Source organism: Poecilia reticulata, linkage group LG16, assembly GCF_000633615.1.
Source record: "Poecilia reticulata strain Guanapo linkage group LG16, Guppy_female_1.0+MT, whole genome shotgun sequence".
In the NCBI taxonomy this organism is placed as follows: domain Eukaryota; kingdom Metazoa; phylum Chordata; class Actinopteri; order Cyprinodontiformes; family Poeciliidae; genus Poecilia; species Poecilia reticulata.
Genome location: NC_024346.1, coordinates 24,676,047 through 24,694,614, shown reverse-complemented (window position 1 = coordinate 24,694,614; position 18,568 = coordinate 24,676,047). Strand labels below are relative to the sequence as shown.

The following is an 18,568-nucleotide window of genomic DNA, read 5'->3' as shown; positions in this document are numbered from 1 at the left end:
CACGATGAACGTAGCTTCATGGAAACAGCTTCATAGAAAGTCTGTTTTGCATATATATCTCTTCTATCTATAGATAGTAGTGCGAACTATGTAGGACATTTCGCACAAAGAGTGAATTCACTAGATGTTGATTTATAAATTTGATCTGATAACTAATAAACAAATTGCTTGCATCCCATGGCAGACAAAATGCAAATGTTGAACTGCTGAACCTACAAGTCTGACTGTGAACCTGTGACTGTGATAATAAGTTGCTTTCATACAAGCGGATGTAGCAGAAGCAGTTCAGAAAGTGACCAATAAGCGAGGTTTATTGTGGACAACGATTCAGTTAGAAGTCTCGTGCCACAGTTACTGAAACAAATATAACCTGCTCTGGCAGATGCTATTTTATTCTTTTATTTTTTACTTCTTTTTTTTTTTTACAGAAGGAGGACAAATCTGCACAAACCGCCATTCCTACTTTGATTTTTTTGTTGTTATTGTACTTTCAGACATGCTGTGGTGTCTGTTGCTCATCGGTTTGATTGGTAAGTGGCTCATTTTGATCCCGTCTGGCACCAGGAAAAAAGAAAATCATGATGAAACAATTTTGCAGTCCTTCTCTTAGTTTTTTTCATGTATGTGAAAATTTTCCATTACTTTCCTCGAAGGTTATAGTTTAAACAATGAAAGGGGTGAATGACAAGTGCAGTTTGAGGATATTTCAAAATAAATGTTTTCACAGGGAGGCTGAGGGTGTCCCAGCAGACGACAGGTAGGACCAAATGTATTCACTTTTAGACATTATACTGTTTTAGACATTTTGAAGTTCTACAATCAAATTACCTCTTTTTCTTCCGTAGCTCAGTGTAACACTCAAATTGTAGATCTAACAAACTCCAAATCCTCCCAGTCTTCAACTTACTCTTCTGACGACTACAGCTCTGCCAAAGCCATCGATGGAAATCCGTCATCATGTTCAAACACTAAAGAATTGCCTGATTCCTGGTGGAGCGTTGATCTGCAGGGTGTTTACAACATTTCCTGCATCTCAATATACAACAAAATCGCTAACCATTCTAATATAGCTGGGGTGAAGATCTACATTGGGAACTTTCTACAGAACAGCGTCAACAACAAGCTGTAAGAACCTTAAATTGATTTATTTCGTATTTTCAGCTTTATGTTTATGCCAACATCACTCTAAATATAATTGCACACAGCTAAAGCCAGGATTATTCTCACATCACCATTCTCGACTTCTCCTCATTTTGTTTCAGGGTTTATGACATCACCAACTTCGAAGTTGGAATAAACAATCTCTACTCATTTGGTCCAGCGCTGGGGCGTTATGTCACCATCATGCCAAAAAACCCTTTAGTCCTCTGTGAAGTGAACATCACAGGAAATAAGATAGGTAATAATTAACATCTCCCTCCATAAATGAGGCTCGTTGGCTGAAATATGAGAAAAGATGGAGGTCCAACACCTCGACATGCATCAGTGTGAACATTAACTTAAGCATATCAAAGAAAGCTGAATGTTGGCAAACTCAACAATGTGAGGAGACTTAAAGCAAATTACCAACTTTTGTCAAATCAAAAGTGATGCTGTTGTATGTTCTGGACTGCGTGTAGGCTGGATTTAACCTGGAAAAGTTTGTATGAGTCTTATTTTCAATTCAATAAGGTGAATCAGATATTTTGCATTCAGGGACTCTTAATGTCCCGTTCAGACCTTTGAGTCAGCCTGTGAGTTTGTCACATTCAGATTAAAGTCTCTCATGTCACGCTGCAGGTTGTGTTGATGGACCCAGAGGCAGCAGGCAGAGGCGTTGAGCAGATTTTTGTGATTTAATGAAAAAAATGAAGGACAAAAAGAGCAAAAAACAGGAACAAGACTCATGTAATCAAAATGAGAAACCAACACAGAATAATGACACTAAAATCAAATAAAAAATCAAAACAACTTAAGATCCTCACATCTTATGTCATTTTCTGAAATGTGACGGCTAACCAGAGTAGACTCATATGAAAAACTAAAAAATGTTCCTCTGGTTGAACAACATATGTGTACTTTTTATTTTAAGTTGTGCCATTTTTTTTTTATTTGTATATTTGATCTTCTAGAATCCCCCTTTGAACTGTTTGACCAAAACAAGACCTGGGAAGAAGCTCTGTACTACTGCAGAGATAAACACAGAGATCTGGCCTCCATCTTGGATGAACAGATGCAGGCTTTTGCTGAGCTGGAGGCTGAGAAAGCCAACAGTCCCTTCATATGGATCGGCCTTCGCTACACCTGCACTCTGGACTTCTGGTTCTGGGTTGATGATAATGTTGTAGAGTTTAAACTCTGGGGTAGGGATGGATATAAAGAAGACTGTGACATGAGTGGAGCCATGGAGAAAAAAGGAGACCATCGCTGGTTCAGCAAGTCTGATGATGAAGAGTTTAATTTCATCTGTGCATTATAAGAAACCAACTATAATGTGCAGTGAGACAGGCTTTAGCAGCGGGTTTATTATGTTCTGGTAATCATAAATAAGACATTTACTCAATTACATTTAGATAACATGTTATGATCAGTCACTCAGTACTTGAGTAAATTTTTATCAAATAACTAAGCCTTTGAATGAATATTTTTACTTTAATAAGAATGTGTTGAAGTTCTTACGCTTACATCTTTACAACTTTTGGGTCCTCTGCCCACCTTTATATATTGCTAAAATGGCTATGTAATGTTTCTATGCTAACATCAAAGTCACCCTTATAAGTCAGAATTTCATGAAGAAACACTGGTATAATGTATGCTGTGACTTGCTGAATAAAGAAACATTTTATTTTGTCTTTATATGAATTCTGCTTTATTAATCCAGTTTCTTTTTTTCTTTTTCTTTCTTTGGAAAGACATGAGAACCTCTTGGGATTAGTAAAACAGTGATTTGAGCCCCCTCTGCAATAAAATGAGGTGGGTTTGGTAATTAAATGTGTTCTCCCATAAAAACTAGTAATAATTATGATAAACAAAATGACAAGATTGATATTAAATCAGTTATTTCATTTAAGTTGCACACCATTTTTAGCGTGTTATGGTACATATAAGTTATAAACTTATTTGCTCCCTCTTGTGGTCATTATGTGATCTGCAGAATCCAACATTGCATTAAGCTTTAGGGTTTAATTCATTTCTTGCCCGTCACACAAAGCATCACTGCACACTCACAGAATAAAGGTCCACTCCTACATGTGTTTTAACTGTTATTTTATAGAAACAGGACTCATTTAACAGTACAATCCACTACACTCCTCCATGAAACAAAACCTGGGGAAGGAACATCACTCACTTCACAGGTTTGACACAAAAACACAGACTGCAGGTTAGGTTGGTGACTAATATCTACATGAGTGTTCACCTCACACATACAGAATACATGACAGACGTGACGACAGACACAGCCTGCAGGGAGCTTTATCATCATTTTTGGTGGTATGTTTGCATTATTATCGATGCCACTTTCATTTCAGTCAGCCAACACAAGCTGAATTGTGAAATGTTTGCTCTCTTTTTGGAAAATTACACAAACTTTTTTGCAGTCTCTCAGTCAATCCCAGACCAACAGGTTCCCAAATACACAAGAGTTCAGCTGAGTGAAATGAAAGCGACGTAGTTTCATGCACAATGTATCTGAATGTAACAGGCTGCAGGTCAGTAGTTCAGTTGTCAGGCAGAAGGCCTCACACCTAATATCCGGTGCATGCCGACAGCTCTCTGTGGATTTCTGTAAATAACAGCAAAAGCCTGTGCTTGGTCTTATAAATCCCGCTGCTGCTGCTCTGTGGTTTCTATTGGCCGGACATTTGAGAAGTCGGTGTGTTTAGGTTGTTGTCTAGCAGTCGCAGGCACGACCTGTAAGCACAACACGGAAAGAGAAGTCAGAGACCAGAGACTTTTCCCCCCCGTTTGTAATCTTCACCTAAAAATTCATCAACATTGACTCTAAAATGAGACAATTTACAAGAAGGAACAAATATGTAAATAAGACAAAGCTGGTGATAACAGGCAGGGAGGGGGACAGAGACAGAGCAGGTATACGTAAGTGGAAAACATGGTTGCAGTGAATCCCTGCAGGTGCTGAGAAGAAATGCTTACAGATCGTTCCATGTGAGTCTGTGCTGTATTTTGTTTACGTCAAAGCTGCAATAATTTCATGGCTTACCAAACTTGTCTTCATAAGATATGCTGTGTAGCCTGTTGGTCGGGTCGGCTTAAACTCATCAAGCACAGGTAGCAATAAGCTATCTGCATTTTGTTTTACAATACATGTACAGTTATATGAATATATAAATATCTGGAAGATCCATTTTTATAACTCTACATTCTACTTGATAGTTGGTAAAGCTGTTATCAGGGATAGTTTCCCTCTAGTTTAGGAGATTTTAACTTTTTAAAGCAAATCGAAAACAAAATGTTGTGGGACATGACGCTATTTTAGCAGCTATTGAAGATCAACACTTTTACAAGAACCAGTAAGTTTTGTGGCTGTTTTCTCAGCTGACCCATTTATAAATGTGAAAGTGTTACTGGTCACCAACATTTCGCTTTTTCAGTCTGTTGGTAAGATATGCTAAGATAGAGGGAGTTTGTCTAACTAGCTGTACAAGTTTTCCAACACTCAAGAATATTTTTGGTTTTCTAAAATATATTGCATCGTCATCATCATGTTTACCGACTGACTTATATTTTGTTAATTTAATGCAAGGATAACCCCCTTAAGATGTATCATTTCATTTTTTGAGGGAGCCTTAATAGACATAGATAAAATCAATAATATTACAAATCATAATTATAAGGAAATCCAACACTTAACACTAAAAAAAACCCAAACAATTTACTCTTACTGTATGTTTGAGAAGAAAACAAACAGTGAATATGTCTGGATCACGTAATACATTCTTAATTGTAGATTTATATGATGAAAATATATTTATCACGACCGGCCAGTTTTATTTTTTACTCTATTAGACTTGTGAAAGTTTTTAAAAATCTGTTGGAATATTTGTTGTCAAAACTAATAAATAAAAATCCCTGTAATGTTGCAATTGGTGAGATGTGCAACTAGTTATTAAATCGCTTATTTAACTGAAACAGAAGATATTTTATGACCTTTGTAAATAAGATCTAAAATCTGTGAACACATTGCATAAAACAGAGTTATGCACAATCAGGCAGACTGCCCTCCAACGGGTTCACTGCTGAGTCTTTTTATAGCTGCTGCAGCACAAGTGTGGTGACCTCCAGCAGCTCCAGTCCGCTCCCTGCGCCCCTCCTCCACCTGACGGACGCCCGGCGTCCCACCACCTGTTGAACAGCGAGATCCGAGGCATCTCGGGCCAGCGCCGACAGCATGGCTGTGTGTGTGTGTTTGTGTGTTTCCGACAAAACAGATGGATGGAATAAATTCAGCTTTTAACCAGAAAAATTTAACTAACATGGAAACGGAACTCTGAATATCTAAGACACTATTACGCCTTTTGCATCCGCTAATAATCCATCAATAGTCCTCCTAATTTTGTAAATCTGATACATTATATTCCATGAAAAATATCTGTTTTATCTGACAGACAATTTTAAATAAAATATGTTTTCTTTGCAATATTTGTTTTAGCTTTAGTCAATTCATATACAATGATCGGCATCCGTAACACAGAAGGTTAAATATTTTTAAATAAATAATATTTAACTGCGATGTAATCTGGAGGGCAGATTGTAGAAGAATCACATTTTTTCATTGAAAAAAAACATCCTATGTTAAATATTTTAAAATATAAAATCAGTAGAGCTATAGCTAATGACTCTCTTGCCTATTTGTACTATATGCTGCACTGGAAATAAGTATTTAATCCCCAAAGAAAAGTTTTGCAAAACTGTATTACATTAAAGATAATAACTCATTTGCATGTCATTGCGTGAAAATATATTAGATCCCATCCAGCTCAATAAATATTGAGTAAATAAATATGGAGGATAATATATTCAGTACAAAAATCCTGTCTTTTATACACAGTCTAGAAGATGTCTAAAGTTATATTGATGTAAAAGAGGTAAATAAGGGGAATTACAGCTCTGAGGATTACTTACGGTTTTATTTTTGGACATATTGATATTAATCTGTTGGCTGATAGGTAACTAATTGCAGATTAGTGTAAATTAGAGTACCTTGGTCGTTGAGCATCTGCTGAGCATTGCTTCCTGTCCTCCTTCTGAAAAGAGAGCAGAGCTTCAGCGTTTCCACTCTAGTTTCACACAGATCTATATGTGTGCTTTTAAAAGCTTCACCTCTTGTTCTGGTTGAACTTGCACCTGCAGTGGCCACCTTAAAGAGAAAAGATGCTCATTTTTTACGATGGCTGTATCTCTGAGCAATATCACATGTTTACCACGATGTGTGTGTGTGTGTGTATAGTGTGTATCTTACTGAGCAGGATAGTGATGCCAATGAGACAGAGGACAGCAGCCAAGATGAGGCCTCCAACCCGCAGCCTGTGGTAGTCTGCACAAACAAATGCCGCTCATCATTAAACAGTAAGCTACAATAAATATTAGCAAAGGAGCCCAACTGGATAAACTAATTTCCCCAAACATCTTGGTTCAAATACTAAGAGCTAATGTTACTAATTTAACTTTTGTTATTGCAGTTGTGATAGGACAGTGAATTACCAAATGTAAACGCTTCTTCTCCGTCTGTTGGAGTAGAAAAGAAGAAAGGTCAGAGAGAGGATGCACAGCAACATTAATAAGTGACCCAATGTAAACAGTGTGATGAGCAAACATGGTGGCCTCGTTCTGAGCCTTTCAAAGGTCACAGTAGTAACACATTTGTTGTCCTGAACTAATATAAAACCTGACGTGAGGGCAAAAAAATGTTTTAAAAACATTACTGTAGTTCGTGGCCTCTGCGTTGACAGACACCAGGGACAAAACTGTAAAAAAAAAAAAAAGAAGAGAGAGATACACATCAGTGAAGTGAACCACAGCCTCAAACCTCTCACGCGATTTCACAAACAGGAAAAGAACAGCACAGGAAATGCAAACCTCTGCAGGATCAGTGCTTCAGCTGACATTTAATGTTGGTGTAAATATGGTTCAATTAAGGCAGGTTCTTACAAAGATTCTTCAATAACAAAATGAAAATAATCTGCATAATCACAAGCAGTACATTTTAGGTTCTCTTTAAACAGTAAATATTTAATTAAAACTTTACGGTTCAGAGTAGAGAGCACAGATGTGCCCTCATTACTGTTTGTGCTGTTTTTAGTACAGTCCTGGCACCACTGTGAAAAGAGGTAAAGTAAGGTCTAGGGGTTGCACCGATTGCAGCTTTCTGACCAATCGCCGATAACCGATTTTTCAGACGTCTGATCTGGCAAATCAGATTTTGGCCAATACCAATTTGTTTTGACTGAAATTTTGCTAAATATAGCAAGAAAGTCACTGAGTTGACAAATGTTGGGTAACTATTGTTAACTGAAAATGTCCAGACATGACCTGGTGGGCCGGTCTGTCAGTCAAACCTCCAGTGGAGCAAAATAGGACAGTGGTTGATTTTTAGACCTTTGCCAAGGTAAATAAGATTGGTTAATTAGACTGGTTTCATATGTAAATCACATTATATTGCTTCTTAATGTCACACTAAAAAAATATGAGAAATCCAACCATTAATTTGACTTCTTCAGTGAGAAGAAAGATTCACATTACTAAATATTTCTAAGGTTTCTAACAAAAACTGTCCTATAAATCCTATAAAGTAAATCAAACTAAATCTTTCTTGTGAGTTCGTCCGAGGCTAAAGAAACATTTATTTATATGAATCTATGACATCCCGTTTCCCCAGCTGTAAATATGACAATTAGAAAAGTCTTTGCTGCTCTTCAAAATACTTCAGTAAATTGGATGCGTCTTGATGTTCATAGTTGCACAAATGGAAACATAAAAACAGCGAGGAGTAGTAACTCATGCTTTAAAAAATACATTTAAAAAAAATATCTATTTTTCAAAGACAGTTTAAACGACTCAGCAGAAATCAAGATATTCAGTTTTACTTACAGGTCATATACACCAAAGTGAGGATCTTTGACATCTTGATTCTGTTTAGATCTGAAACAGACAAAAGGTACAATAGGTTAAATATGATGCAACGCAAACTCTTGATCTCTGTCAGGTTCTGTTAGAAAATATAAATAAAAGCCGGAGAAACTGAGTGGAAATGATGATTTGTTTGACAATCTAGGCAGAAAATCAACTTGAAGCTCATGTTCCCATGAATTTGCTGCTTCAAACATGAATGCAGGGTCGCCAAAATGTTTACATTTTAAATGTCATGTGTCGCGTTTGTGACGTTAAAAACTCTTTGTTGTGCCGTGGGCCTAGTAGCAGAACGAGTCAGAAACACCAGGCGACCCGAACCTCTGAGGAATAAACATTCGCTCGCAAGCAAAGAAATCCAATTATTTCACATGGGCTGAAAATTGGGGTGATTTTCATGGCCACAAAGGGATGAAGGCCTTAAATATCTCGTGGTAACTGCATTACAAGGTTCCCATGTTAAAGCTTCAGAACTGTAATCTTCTTTGCTCCTGCTTCAGTGCAGCTGTCCATCAGATTGCTATTATCCGGCCCTCAGGCTTTTAAAGCTTTTCTTGCTCTGAAGTGATGTATTAATCCTGTTTTCTGCAGAGCATCGGCATAAAAATGTTGATATTCTATTAAAAGAGCACTCAGTCTGTGCAAACGTTCTCAGATCTAGCTCCTGACGATAATAAATCAATGTAACAGGAATAAAATGCTGTGGAGAACTAATACGCCTTGAGCTAGTTTTCATTTTGCTACTTTCTACGCCTGAATGTCAATGACCCATTATGACACAAAGATATGTTTTGATCTAGGTGGTTATTATCCTGCTAGCTGCTGAACTTCCACCTCAGTGTCAAATCTTTTGAAGGCTCCATCAGGTTTTCCTCCACGATTTTCCTACATTTAGCTTCATCTATCTTGAAATTAACTCTAGTTAGCTGAAGAAAAGCGGCATCATCATTTTTTTTAGGGTTATCAGGTTGAAAATGGGTTAAAAAGAAAGCACAGCAAGCCTTACAGATTTTATATCTACAAAAACTTTGAAAACCATGTAAGAAAAAAAGAGAAAAAAAAGGGATCTGAACATTTTTGCAGGGCATTTTAAATCTTCCTTTATTAACTCATTTCCTGGCGCTTTATTTAGATTCCACGCGTCATCCGAGCGGATCAGCTCCCATGTTGTTAGTTGCTGCGATGGTTGCCATGTTGGGGAAGATGCACCATGTGAATGGTGCGCTGACACACCTCAGTCTGACAGTGATTTTCCACTTACTGCACTTTTCCGCTTTGGGTGCATCACAGGGAAGAGCATACTCGAGCGGGACCAGATTCACACACAGTCACATGTGAGAGAGGTCTGTGAAAATGCAACACTTACAGCGGCAGAAAGTCTGCTCTATAGAACCAACCTAATAATCCCCAAGATACCCCAAGATACTGTCTCATTACTTTAGCTAAATGAATTTGTCAAGGTTTGTAGGTGTAAAACAAACCAAAGCTGAGTCTGATGGGATCAAAATAAAGGCCGTTATTAAAGTGGTATCTCTTCCCGCTTGGCTGCCGGTTGGAGTTTGACAGCAGGGAGGGGGAGAAAGAAAAACAACAGGATGAGCGCTTCTCTCCTGGTGCCTCCCCACAGCAACCCCAGGCGACGCCGGGGGAATGCAGAGGATGGGAAGCTGGCCGGCGACCAGCAGAGAAAGACAGAGCAGGGAGAGACGTGCAAGAGACGAAAGACGAAGAGCGATGAAGAGCACGCAGCAGGGAAAGCGGAGAGGAGCCTGAGGAGCCGCTCCCTCCTCACCTCCACCAGCACGATCATATTCTACAGCAAATGTTTGTATAAGGTGGAGCATGGGAGGAAAGTGCTGGAGGCTTTGTGTTCAAGCAAAGATAAAAGTCCAGCAACTTGCTGGGAAAGTAGAGTGCAGTCAGTACGTGTCATGAAGCAGCTGTTTGAAGAGAAAAGAGCCATGCTGTCGCACAAGGTACTTAAACTAAAGCCGCCAGATGAATGTCTTAGACTGTACAAACAGGTTCACCACAAGAATGGACCACAAGGTGCTAAAAGCAGTCTTCAGCAGGAAGACATAACTGTGATACTTATAATAAACAATGCAATGACAAAACTGATCTAAGACTCTTTTTCCGTCTTGTCCATCATTACAAAGCTACCTTTATGTAGAATTTGAATCCAAGGCATGTCAAATATTGCTCCACCAAATATTGCATTCAAGAAGTACTTTACAATTGCAATATTACAAATAAAGACTTGGAAGGATTTAAATTTCCAAGAGAAATCATAGATAAAGACCTTCTGGAATCAAGTCTACAATATGGTTATTTGAAAACCAAAGCAGATGACATGTTTGTCATAAACCTGCAGCCGTCCAAGGAAAGAACTTTTAAGCCTTGAGGCAAATTCTTACCACCATGTTTGCTCCAACGTACACAACTGAAGGAACATTGTGTGAGATTAATGTTGTCACCGGTACCGGTTCTGTCCAGGGTGTGCCTGCCAGGCATTCTGGCACCATTAGCTTCCAATCTTGCGACTTATTTATGAATCTTGTGAAATCACAGCTGATGGGGAGGATTGTTTTACTCCCAGGCCTGAATTCCCCCTGCGCAGCGACGACTCCAGCAGCGCCTGTTGCAGCAATAAAGACTGTTCTGTTCTGGCTTTGTCATGCCACTAAGCCAATCTCTGACTGGGTTTTGTTTTCAGCTCTCACTGCAGTACTTTCCCCCTTTTTTCCTGTTTCTCTCTTTCCTGCTTCACATATCTCTTTCACTACTTTTTTTGTTGCCAAATCTAAAAGCTGAAAGAATTGCCTGTTTGTTTAAAGCCACTATTACCCACTGCTTTTCTTCCTTGGATGAGCTTCTGTCCCCTCCCTTTGGCTCTACACTCTGTTTAAACTTGTTCTTTACTTGTACCCTGTTCTTAAAAGACACTTGTCCACATCCCTGCACTTTTGCCATTTTCCCCCTTCCCTCCCTCTCTTCAGCCTTTTCAACCCATTTATCCATTACATTACTAAGTCCCAGTGGCAGGGCTTCTAGGGTTTCTGCTCTTGAGCCCATAATCAGTTTCTGCAGTCCAGCCTCTCTTCTTCTCCTCTCCAACATCAGTGAAGTTGCACAAACCATCCAGGCGTAACTCACCTATACAATCTGCAAGCAAAACTGGTATGTTTACGCTAAAATAAACAAACCCGTCTCGCCCCTGAAGACCAGACATGCAGAAACTTGTGGAAGATTTGCTAACTAGCATAGTCTACTTAGCTGTTGTTTCTCCTAAGGCTGCAGTTGATCGTGTTATTACATTTAACTAGATTATCTTCACTGCTGTCGCTGGTCATACGGGTCCTGCATTGATTTTCTAGAACTGCTTTAAATAAGGATAAGGATTAAGTGCATTGTGGGTAAGATAATTGTAAACTAGTTTAGAAAAAACAGTTGATTCAGCTGATGAATTACATCAGTAGGCGGTTAAATAACTCAAAATAAGTGATTGAAATGTTTCACAATGTCTCAAGTCGATCACCATTTTCCATCTCAGAACTGGGATTAAAAACACAGTCGGTGTAATGTTTCCAGATTCTTTTGAAACAGCAGAGTCAGGATAAAGTTATTAACTAATACTTTAAATCGCCAAAGTTTCTGTAAATATTATAATGCAGAAAATAAAGTGGAACATTGTTATTGATCTTGATCTTGTTGTTGCTTGTAGTTGTAGACGACAGACCTGATCACTTGGATTGCACCCACACTAATGGGTAGCAATAAAACAGCCTGGCCAGAACAGACTGTGGACGTCCACAGCTGCTGTGACTTGGGGGCCGAAGTGGTTATGAAATGGGAGAAGGAATAGATTAAAAAAAAAAAGTCAACACGAGAGTGTGAAATGGGAGCACGGATTGGCGAAATGGCAAACTGACTCAGAGCGGTGAAAACCTCCCTGTTGGCGTCCCCCATCACACGCAGTCGGTGTGCTAATGAAACGTCTGACAGCATGTGTGTCCAGCTTGGAAGTACTTTTCCAACGTGTTGAACTCACAGACACGTGTGTTTGTGTTCCTGCACTACAAAGGCAGCTGTCTATTTTCAGGGGCGTTTTTTTATGCCTAAATTAGCATCAGTGCATTCCAGTGTGCAACACATCCTCAGGGAGCGCACATATGCAGGGGAAGGTTTTTGTTGTAGCCTGAACACACCGACGACGGCTGAGTCCGCTTCCATTTCTTTGAGGATTAAGTTCCCATTAATCGTTGGAAAGAGAGAAGAGTCAGGAATTAAGGATTTTAAAGTGGAAACGGATAACCTTAAAGTCTTGTCAACTTGTCCGCTAGATACCGGCTAAGGAATACTGACCAAGGATGAGCTCCAACAAATGGAGCAACTTCTGTCATGGCTGACATAAAAAAAAAAACGCAACAGAGACAGGAAGGAAAAAGCCAGACTCAGTGGAGGTGGTGCGTTAAAGGATAAAGTGAAACAAGAAAAGGAAAAGCTCATTTAAAAGGAAGTAAAGAGTGAACAGGAGAAGGATAGTAGGAGAGAGGAATTTAGACCTCAGGGAAGGAGAGAGGCAGGAAGATGAGGGAGAGCGAGGTTGAGAAACCGAGGAAAGGAGGAGGGACACAGGCAGAAAGCACGAGGGAGTGCAGCATACTCCAACCATGAGTCACACATGGAAACCACATGCGCTAACAACAGACTTTATGTGCCTCGCTCTGCCGCCACACTCACAGGACGAAGGGATGGAGTCCATTTCTATAATTTCATTCAACCAGACTTCAGTTGAAAATCATGCTCGGTCTAAGATCTGAATCAATAGTTACAGAATTAAAAGCATTATCCGTGAACGTTTATGGCTGCTAAATCTGTAAGGATTAGCTGTGGTTCATCAGAGCAGAGCTTTACAGCTCTGAGGTCAAACGGTGAAAGCAGTGAAGGTCACGGCCATGATACTGATATAAAATCAATGCCTCCTCGTCGGGGTTTCTAAATTTGTGTTTGTGAGCTCACAAAATGTCGCGTGAAGAGGTGAGGAGGGAGCGGGTGCCTCTGAGCGCTCTCTGTTCCTCTCCTCCAAAGCCAAAGTGTTTCTCTCATTTTCTCCCGTCGTTTTTGCTGTGATCACGAGAGGCGAGGTGAAGACGGAGAGCTAAGTCTGTCTCATCTGTGAAAGAATAAATAACTCTATCACCACATTCTGGATCCCGAACTCTTTCCTGCTGTTATTGGAAAGAGCTATAAACCTAACTTGTTCTGACGCACGTTTAGGAGCAAGAATTTAATTTCTGGCTCAAATTTGCTGACTTGCTTTGCGATTCTTTCTTTACAAATGCAAAGTTTGTAGCATGGCTCAAGGATTGGAACTGGCAATGTAAATATCATTTCATCCCACCTGACAACTATAAGCAACACTAATTTCCCTCTGACTACCACTGATTCAGAAGGAACGTGTCGATATGCAGACGACACCCTGATCTAAATCCTTCATCAACATTCGCCAGAGGAACTGCTAAGAGTTTTCCGTCACTACAGCTTCACCAACGGTTTCTGTCCCCTTGTCCTTTTCTCAGGCTGTCCTTGTGATACTTGGCAAACACGAGTCACCATTGCTCTTATCAGCTGGCCTTCTTTCTCTCACACACTCGCAAACACACCACACTCCACTATAAGCTTGAGAAACCAAGCTACAGGTTGGCTACAAGGAGAGCTTCATCAGGTTTAGGAACAAAATGTTTCCAAATGGATCTAATCATTTGAAATCACATTTATTTTATTTTTATACAGTTGTTAATACATTTGGATTGAAATAAGTGTACATTTAGCACTTCTAGTTAGACTTTTTGTGAAATCAAACTAACGATATGTACAGTATAGTTTGTCACTTACAGGAAAACCAAAATTGTAACCAAATTCTTGATTTAAAGGCTTTTGTTTTTACTGTGTACAAAGTGTGAATGAATATGAAATAAAACTGGAGGGAAAATGTGGTGAAGACAAAAAGATTTGGATCCAGTTATAGACGATCAATGACTTGTTATCTTGAGGCGTCCATCCTGTTTTAGGTGGAAATCAAAGCCAACCTCTGGCTCAAAGTCTTTGTGAATTTGACAAACTTTGGGGTTGAACGACTACATGTTTTTTAAGGTCGGCTACATCATGATAATAATCGAGTCGATGTGGACTAGTCGCGGTGACGTCACAGTGACGTAAGCGCAACATGCTTCACAACTACTTGGAGGCTTTATCAGCTATTTTCACGGCAAATATTGCCGTGAAAATAGCTTTTACTAAGTCTATTATGCAGAATTAAAAGAGCAATAAACAGATCATTCTTCGTGAGCAGCGGAGAAAAGTTCGTTGCACAAAGTCGGGTCTGACTTTTTTTTTTCCAGGCTGGTGCTGATGATCTCTGGATAGCTACTCGCATAGGAGTCAAATTATCACACTGACCACAATGGTGCTTTTGGAACATCACAAACCAAACTTATTATGAACGGATCCCGTTTGGTTACAGTTGAATTCAACGAAAAAACCTGCTGCTTTTCCGCCCGATGCGCAGCAGGAAGCTCCGTGGACTCAGCAGCGAGCGGCTCTCTGAACCGACATGCAGACGGCGGCTGAGATCACCTCTATCAGATCCTCAGGATGAAATTTGGACTTAGTTTCCAGATGTTGTCAAACCATATTTTTGTAAGAGCGTAACGCTGCCAGGTTAGAAGCTTCAATATGCAGGGTGACGCTGATCAGTTGGGAGTAGTTGAGGGATAAAAAAAGCCTGACATCATTTCGCGTTGTCGCACATTACTGCGCTAGTCTTTTTTTTTTTTTTTTAAGGATTTTTTCGTTTCGTTTCATTTTTATACAATTTGAGCTTTCTGACAAACTCACCTAGTCCATCTTTTTTCATTTCCTTGGAAAAATCAGTTTTGTCACGTGATTGCGACTAGACGACTGGCCCAGAAAAAAGTCATTGCAGAGAAAAGAATCAACTAGTCGACTAATTGGTGCAACCCCGATGAATACTCCTGAATCTTTGTCTTTAAACGATTGCAGAAGTTTATGCTGTTCAAACTCGTTTTCATTGACAAGTATGTAAACTGTGAAATATAGAAAATATAAACCCACTGTAGATTCCTCGCAACAAGTTTTGAACTTCTGAAACTTCTACTTTATTAGTGAAAACTGAGCAACAAAAGGCACCATTAAGAAGGAGATGGGGTCACCCGGTCGCTATTCATACATGGACCGCCACTGCTCACTCGCGTAGGTAAGTGCGCGCGTGCGGTCACTTGTACTGGCTGCCTCGATAGAAACTATAAACAGGACTGAAGGTAAAAATGTTGCTTTAACTAGATTTCACTTTTAATCATGGGTCTACAGACTGTAGCACGAAATGTAGCGGTAATTTTTTTTTCTCTGAAGTCTTTGTTGCCGTTTTAACAACCGACAAAATGACTTAATGTGATTTTTTTTGTGTGTGTTTCATCAAGTTTTTGGGAGAAATTTTCGCGCACGCAAGTTATCTAAAAAAAAAAAAAAGTCGCAACACGCCTTTTCTCGTTTCAAGTTTCCCAAAAAATGGACTTAATTGTCCATTTGTCAGAGGAAAGAAACAACACGAACAACGTAAAGAGACTAAAGGGTCATTTTTGGTGAAAACTTACCCTGAAACTCGTTAAATTCAGCCGCAGAAAGCGAGCGGATATCTATGCGTGACTCTGAAGCAGCGTCCTCGCTCCACTGTGCGTGCCCACACCCAGCCTTCAACACGTCCCTCTGACACTCAACAGGTTGGCTTTTCGTTTAAAAAAAAGAAAAAGGAGGAGAAAGGGGTGGGGGAGCCGTGTTCAAAGCGCTGCTACAGCTTTGTTAAAGAGCTTCTGATCCCGGGTCGGTTTCCGCTGACTTCAGAACGAGCGACCGGACACGAGTGGGTGGGTAAGCTGATCCAGAGTCTGCTCACAGGAAAACGTCGGATATAAGAAGCGCTAAGTCGAGCAGAGTTTAGCTATTCACGTTTAAATGCTTAAAAATAAAGACATAATGATCAGATCTGCATTGAACACACACTGACACATCTGCTAACTTTTACAACAGAGATCTTTATTAGAATTTCTATATGCATTTAGGTTGGTGATATTTATTTCCCAAATTCTTTAAATACTTAGACAATATAACTACATGTATCTATTACTGATCAGATATCACCTTTTGCAATTGACACCGTTTTATAAAGCTTACAATTAGCCTGCATGAATGCGACATTGCAGTAATGTCTATGAAAGAAAAAATAATGCTGTCTAATCAATCTATATTTACAGACAGTGGAAATAGTTATTAAATAGACATGTAAGGACATATTTGGACAAAATAAAGTTTCATGTTGGGGGGGAAAATGTCACAGGATATTTAGATTCAACAAGTTTAAACCATCACAGAAGGCTAATTATTGACGGTGTTTCAAAAATATAAATTTGGGGTTTCTGGTTGCTGTTTTTTTATGCCTGTCCAGGTTATGCCTAATCTTCTGAGCTGATGTGCTTCTTCTTCTTAATGTTCCACCATTGTCTCTCCACCAGCCAGCCTCCTCCCAGCTCCTCTTCGTGAACCGGTTTGTCAGGAGCAAGATCAGATATCACCTTCATTATCCCTTTTTTGACTGGGTAAAGAAGGAGAAGGGAGTGGCAGCAGTTAGCAAGGAAGCTTGCAAAGAAAGAGCCAGCATGGACAGCAAATTTAATTTCAGACAAAGTCACGAGTTGTAGAAATGTCTCACCTGGATCTGAAGTGGCAGTTTTTATCTAGGACAGAAAATTTGTTCTTTAAATGATTTGCAGATATCTGGACAGTTTGGATCAAGAGGAAAAGCTGAAAATGTATGTATATTTTTTGTTTTTGGATAACTTACAGACAAGAAGGAAGACTGATCCAATGATCAGCAAGCCGGCAAAGACGAGGCCTCCAATCCTTAGCCTTTCATAGTCTGTCAGATAACAAAACAATTTGAGTTTGAGTTGGAAATTTTGTTGAATGTCATATTTTGAGTTAAAGCTGTTAATAAGTTTCACTTTTCTATATTTTCGCAGTGCGCAAATGAAATTGTAATCAAATATTTAATCATGTGAAACTATGTTTCATATTTCAGTGTGAAGGAAAAACGAGGGTTCATACTTACTGTAAACAAATGGGTCTGAAGACAATAGTGAGAGACATGGAAAAGAAAGAAACACGTTTAGTTACAGTTTTTAATCCGTCAAGATTCAAGAGAAAATCCTGAAGTTTTCTCATCATTTGTGGCGTTTGTGGTCTCAATCCCATCTTTTGCTGCACACAACAGGTCAACCATCTGAAATAATACAACTCTGCTTTCTTCATGCTTTAAATCAACGACAAATTAAGCTGCTTGGAGTTATTTGTAGTAGTCGTAAATGCAAAAAAAATAAGAATAGAAAAAAAGTTGCAAACACTTTAATGTTGAGGAGTCTCTCTTTTAGGATTGAAAGCTTTGGAATGCTGGTTAAACAAATAACCTGACTAACTAATCTGTTAAAATCCCATTATCATGTTACTCTATGAAGAACAAAAAAATACCATATTCTGCACAACAAACTGTAGTTAAGATTGTCTAATGTCAAAGTAAATAAAAAATAACAATAATTCAATTTGAGCAACAACATCATTATAAATGTTACATTGTTAGTGATGCTGCTTTTACATTACAAATAAAAACAATTTGATCATATCTGTTTTCACTCAGACCTATCCAATGAATGGATGGATGGATGGATGGATGGATGGATGGATGGATGGATGGATGGATGGATGGATGGATGGATGGATGGATGGATGGATGGATGGATGGATGNATGGATGGATGGATGGATGGATGGATGGATGGATGGATGGATGGATGGATGGATGGATGGATGGATGGATGGATGGATGGATGGATGGATGGATGTTTTCACTCAAGGCTACCACTCTAATGTGAGTCTCAAGCCTCGTTTGAACTGGTTTATTCACAAACTGGTTCCCAGATCAGCTAAAGCTAATGAGGAAAAAAAGAAAAGTTATGGGCTTACTTGCTTCAGTTTCCATAAAAATGGAGAACAGCACTGAAAAAAAGTAAAGAAAAAGAAAAGGCACGTTATTTTAAAAAAAAATTAAATGATTGAAAATTATTCATTTCATCCATCTGTTCTAATAATAACACACAGGAAAGTGCTTTTTCTGCTATAAATACATGTGTAATACATGTGTTAAATACAATATAATGCTTTCTAGGTTAAGGTTACCTGCTAGCAAAGTGACCAGACTGAGATGCCCCATCCTGAACACAACAAACAGTCAGCTGGAAAGAGACAAAGGAAAACGCACAGAGAGAGAAAGAGAGAGAGATAACAGCATCGTGACACATTTTTCTCATCAC

General features: G+C 39.1%; 2 protein-coding genes across 2 annotated transcripts; one reads left to right on the top strand and one right to left on the bottom strand.

The window, feature by feature from the left end:
• Positions 1–472: 472 nt before the first annotated feature.
• LOC103478299 (uncharacterized) lies at positions 473–3,526 on the top strand. Its single transcript, XM_008432039.2, has 5 exons — positions 473–530; positions 728–757; positions 846–1,125; positions 1,263–1,399; positions 2,112–3,526. Exons 1-5 carry the CDS (start codon positions 497–499, stop codon positions 2,456–2,458), a joined length of 828 nt encoding a protein of 275 aa, XP_008430261.1. The 5' UTR covers positions 473–496; the 3' UTR covers positions 2,459–3,526.
• On the bottom strand, positions 3,230–15,954 carry LOC103478300 (phospholemman-like). Its single transcript, XM_008432040.1, has 8 exons — positions 15,804–15,954; positions 8,089–8,139; positions 6,924–6,965; positions 6,703–6,726; positions 6,461–6,535; positions 6,322–6,358; positions 6,202–6,245; positions 3,230–3,891 (listed from the first exon to the last, which is right to left on the bottom strand). The coding sequence occupies exons 2-8, from the start codon at positions 8,120–8,122 to the stop codon at positions 3,872–3,874; spliced, it is 276 nt and encodes a 91-aa protein (XP_008430262.1). The 5' UTR covers positions 8,123–8,139; positions 15,804–15,954; the 3' UTR covers positions 3,230–3,871.
• Between the last annotated feature and the right edge of the window lie 2,614 nt (positions 15,955–18,568).

Coding starts and splice junctions, on each gene's coding strand:
- LOC103478300 (XM_008432040.1), bottom strand. CDS start 8,122: ATGTCAAAGATCCTCACTTTGGTGTATATGACCT. Junction 6,966..8,088: donor CACTTTGGTGTATATGACCT/GTAAGTAAAACT, acceptor TTTTTTTTACAG/TTTTGTCCCTGGTGTCTGTC. Junction 6,536..6,702: donor AGAAGAAGCGTTTACATTTG/GTAATTCACTGT, acceptor TTGTTTGTGCAG/ACTACCACAGGCTGCGGGTT.
- LOC103478299 (XM_008432039.2), top strand. CDS start 497: ATGCTGTGGTGTCTGTTGCTCATCGGTTTGATTG. Junction 758..845: donor GGTGTCCCAGCAGACGACAG/GTAGGACCAAAT, acceptor TTTCTTCCGTAG/CTCAGTGTAACACTCAAATT. Junction 1,126..1,262: donor AACAGCGTCAACAACAAGCT/GTAAGAACCTTA, acceptor ATTTTGTTTCAG/GGTTTATGACATCACCAACT.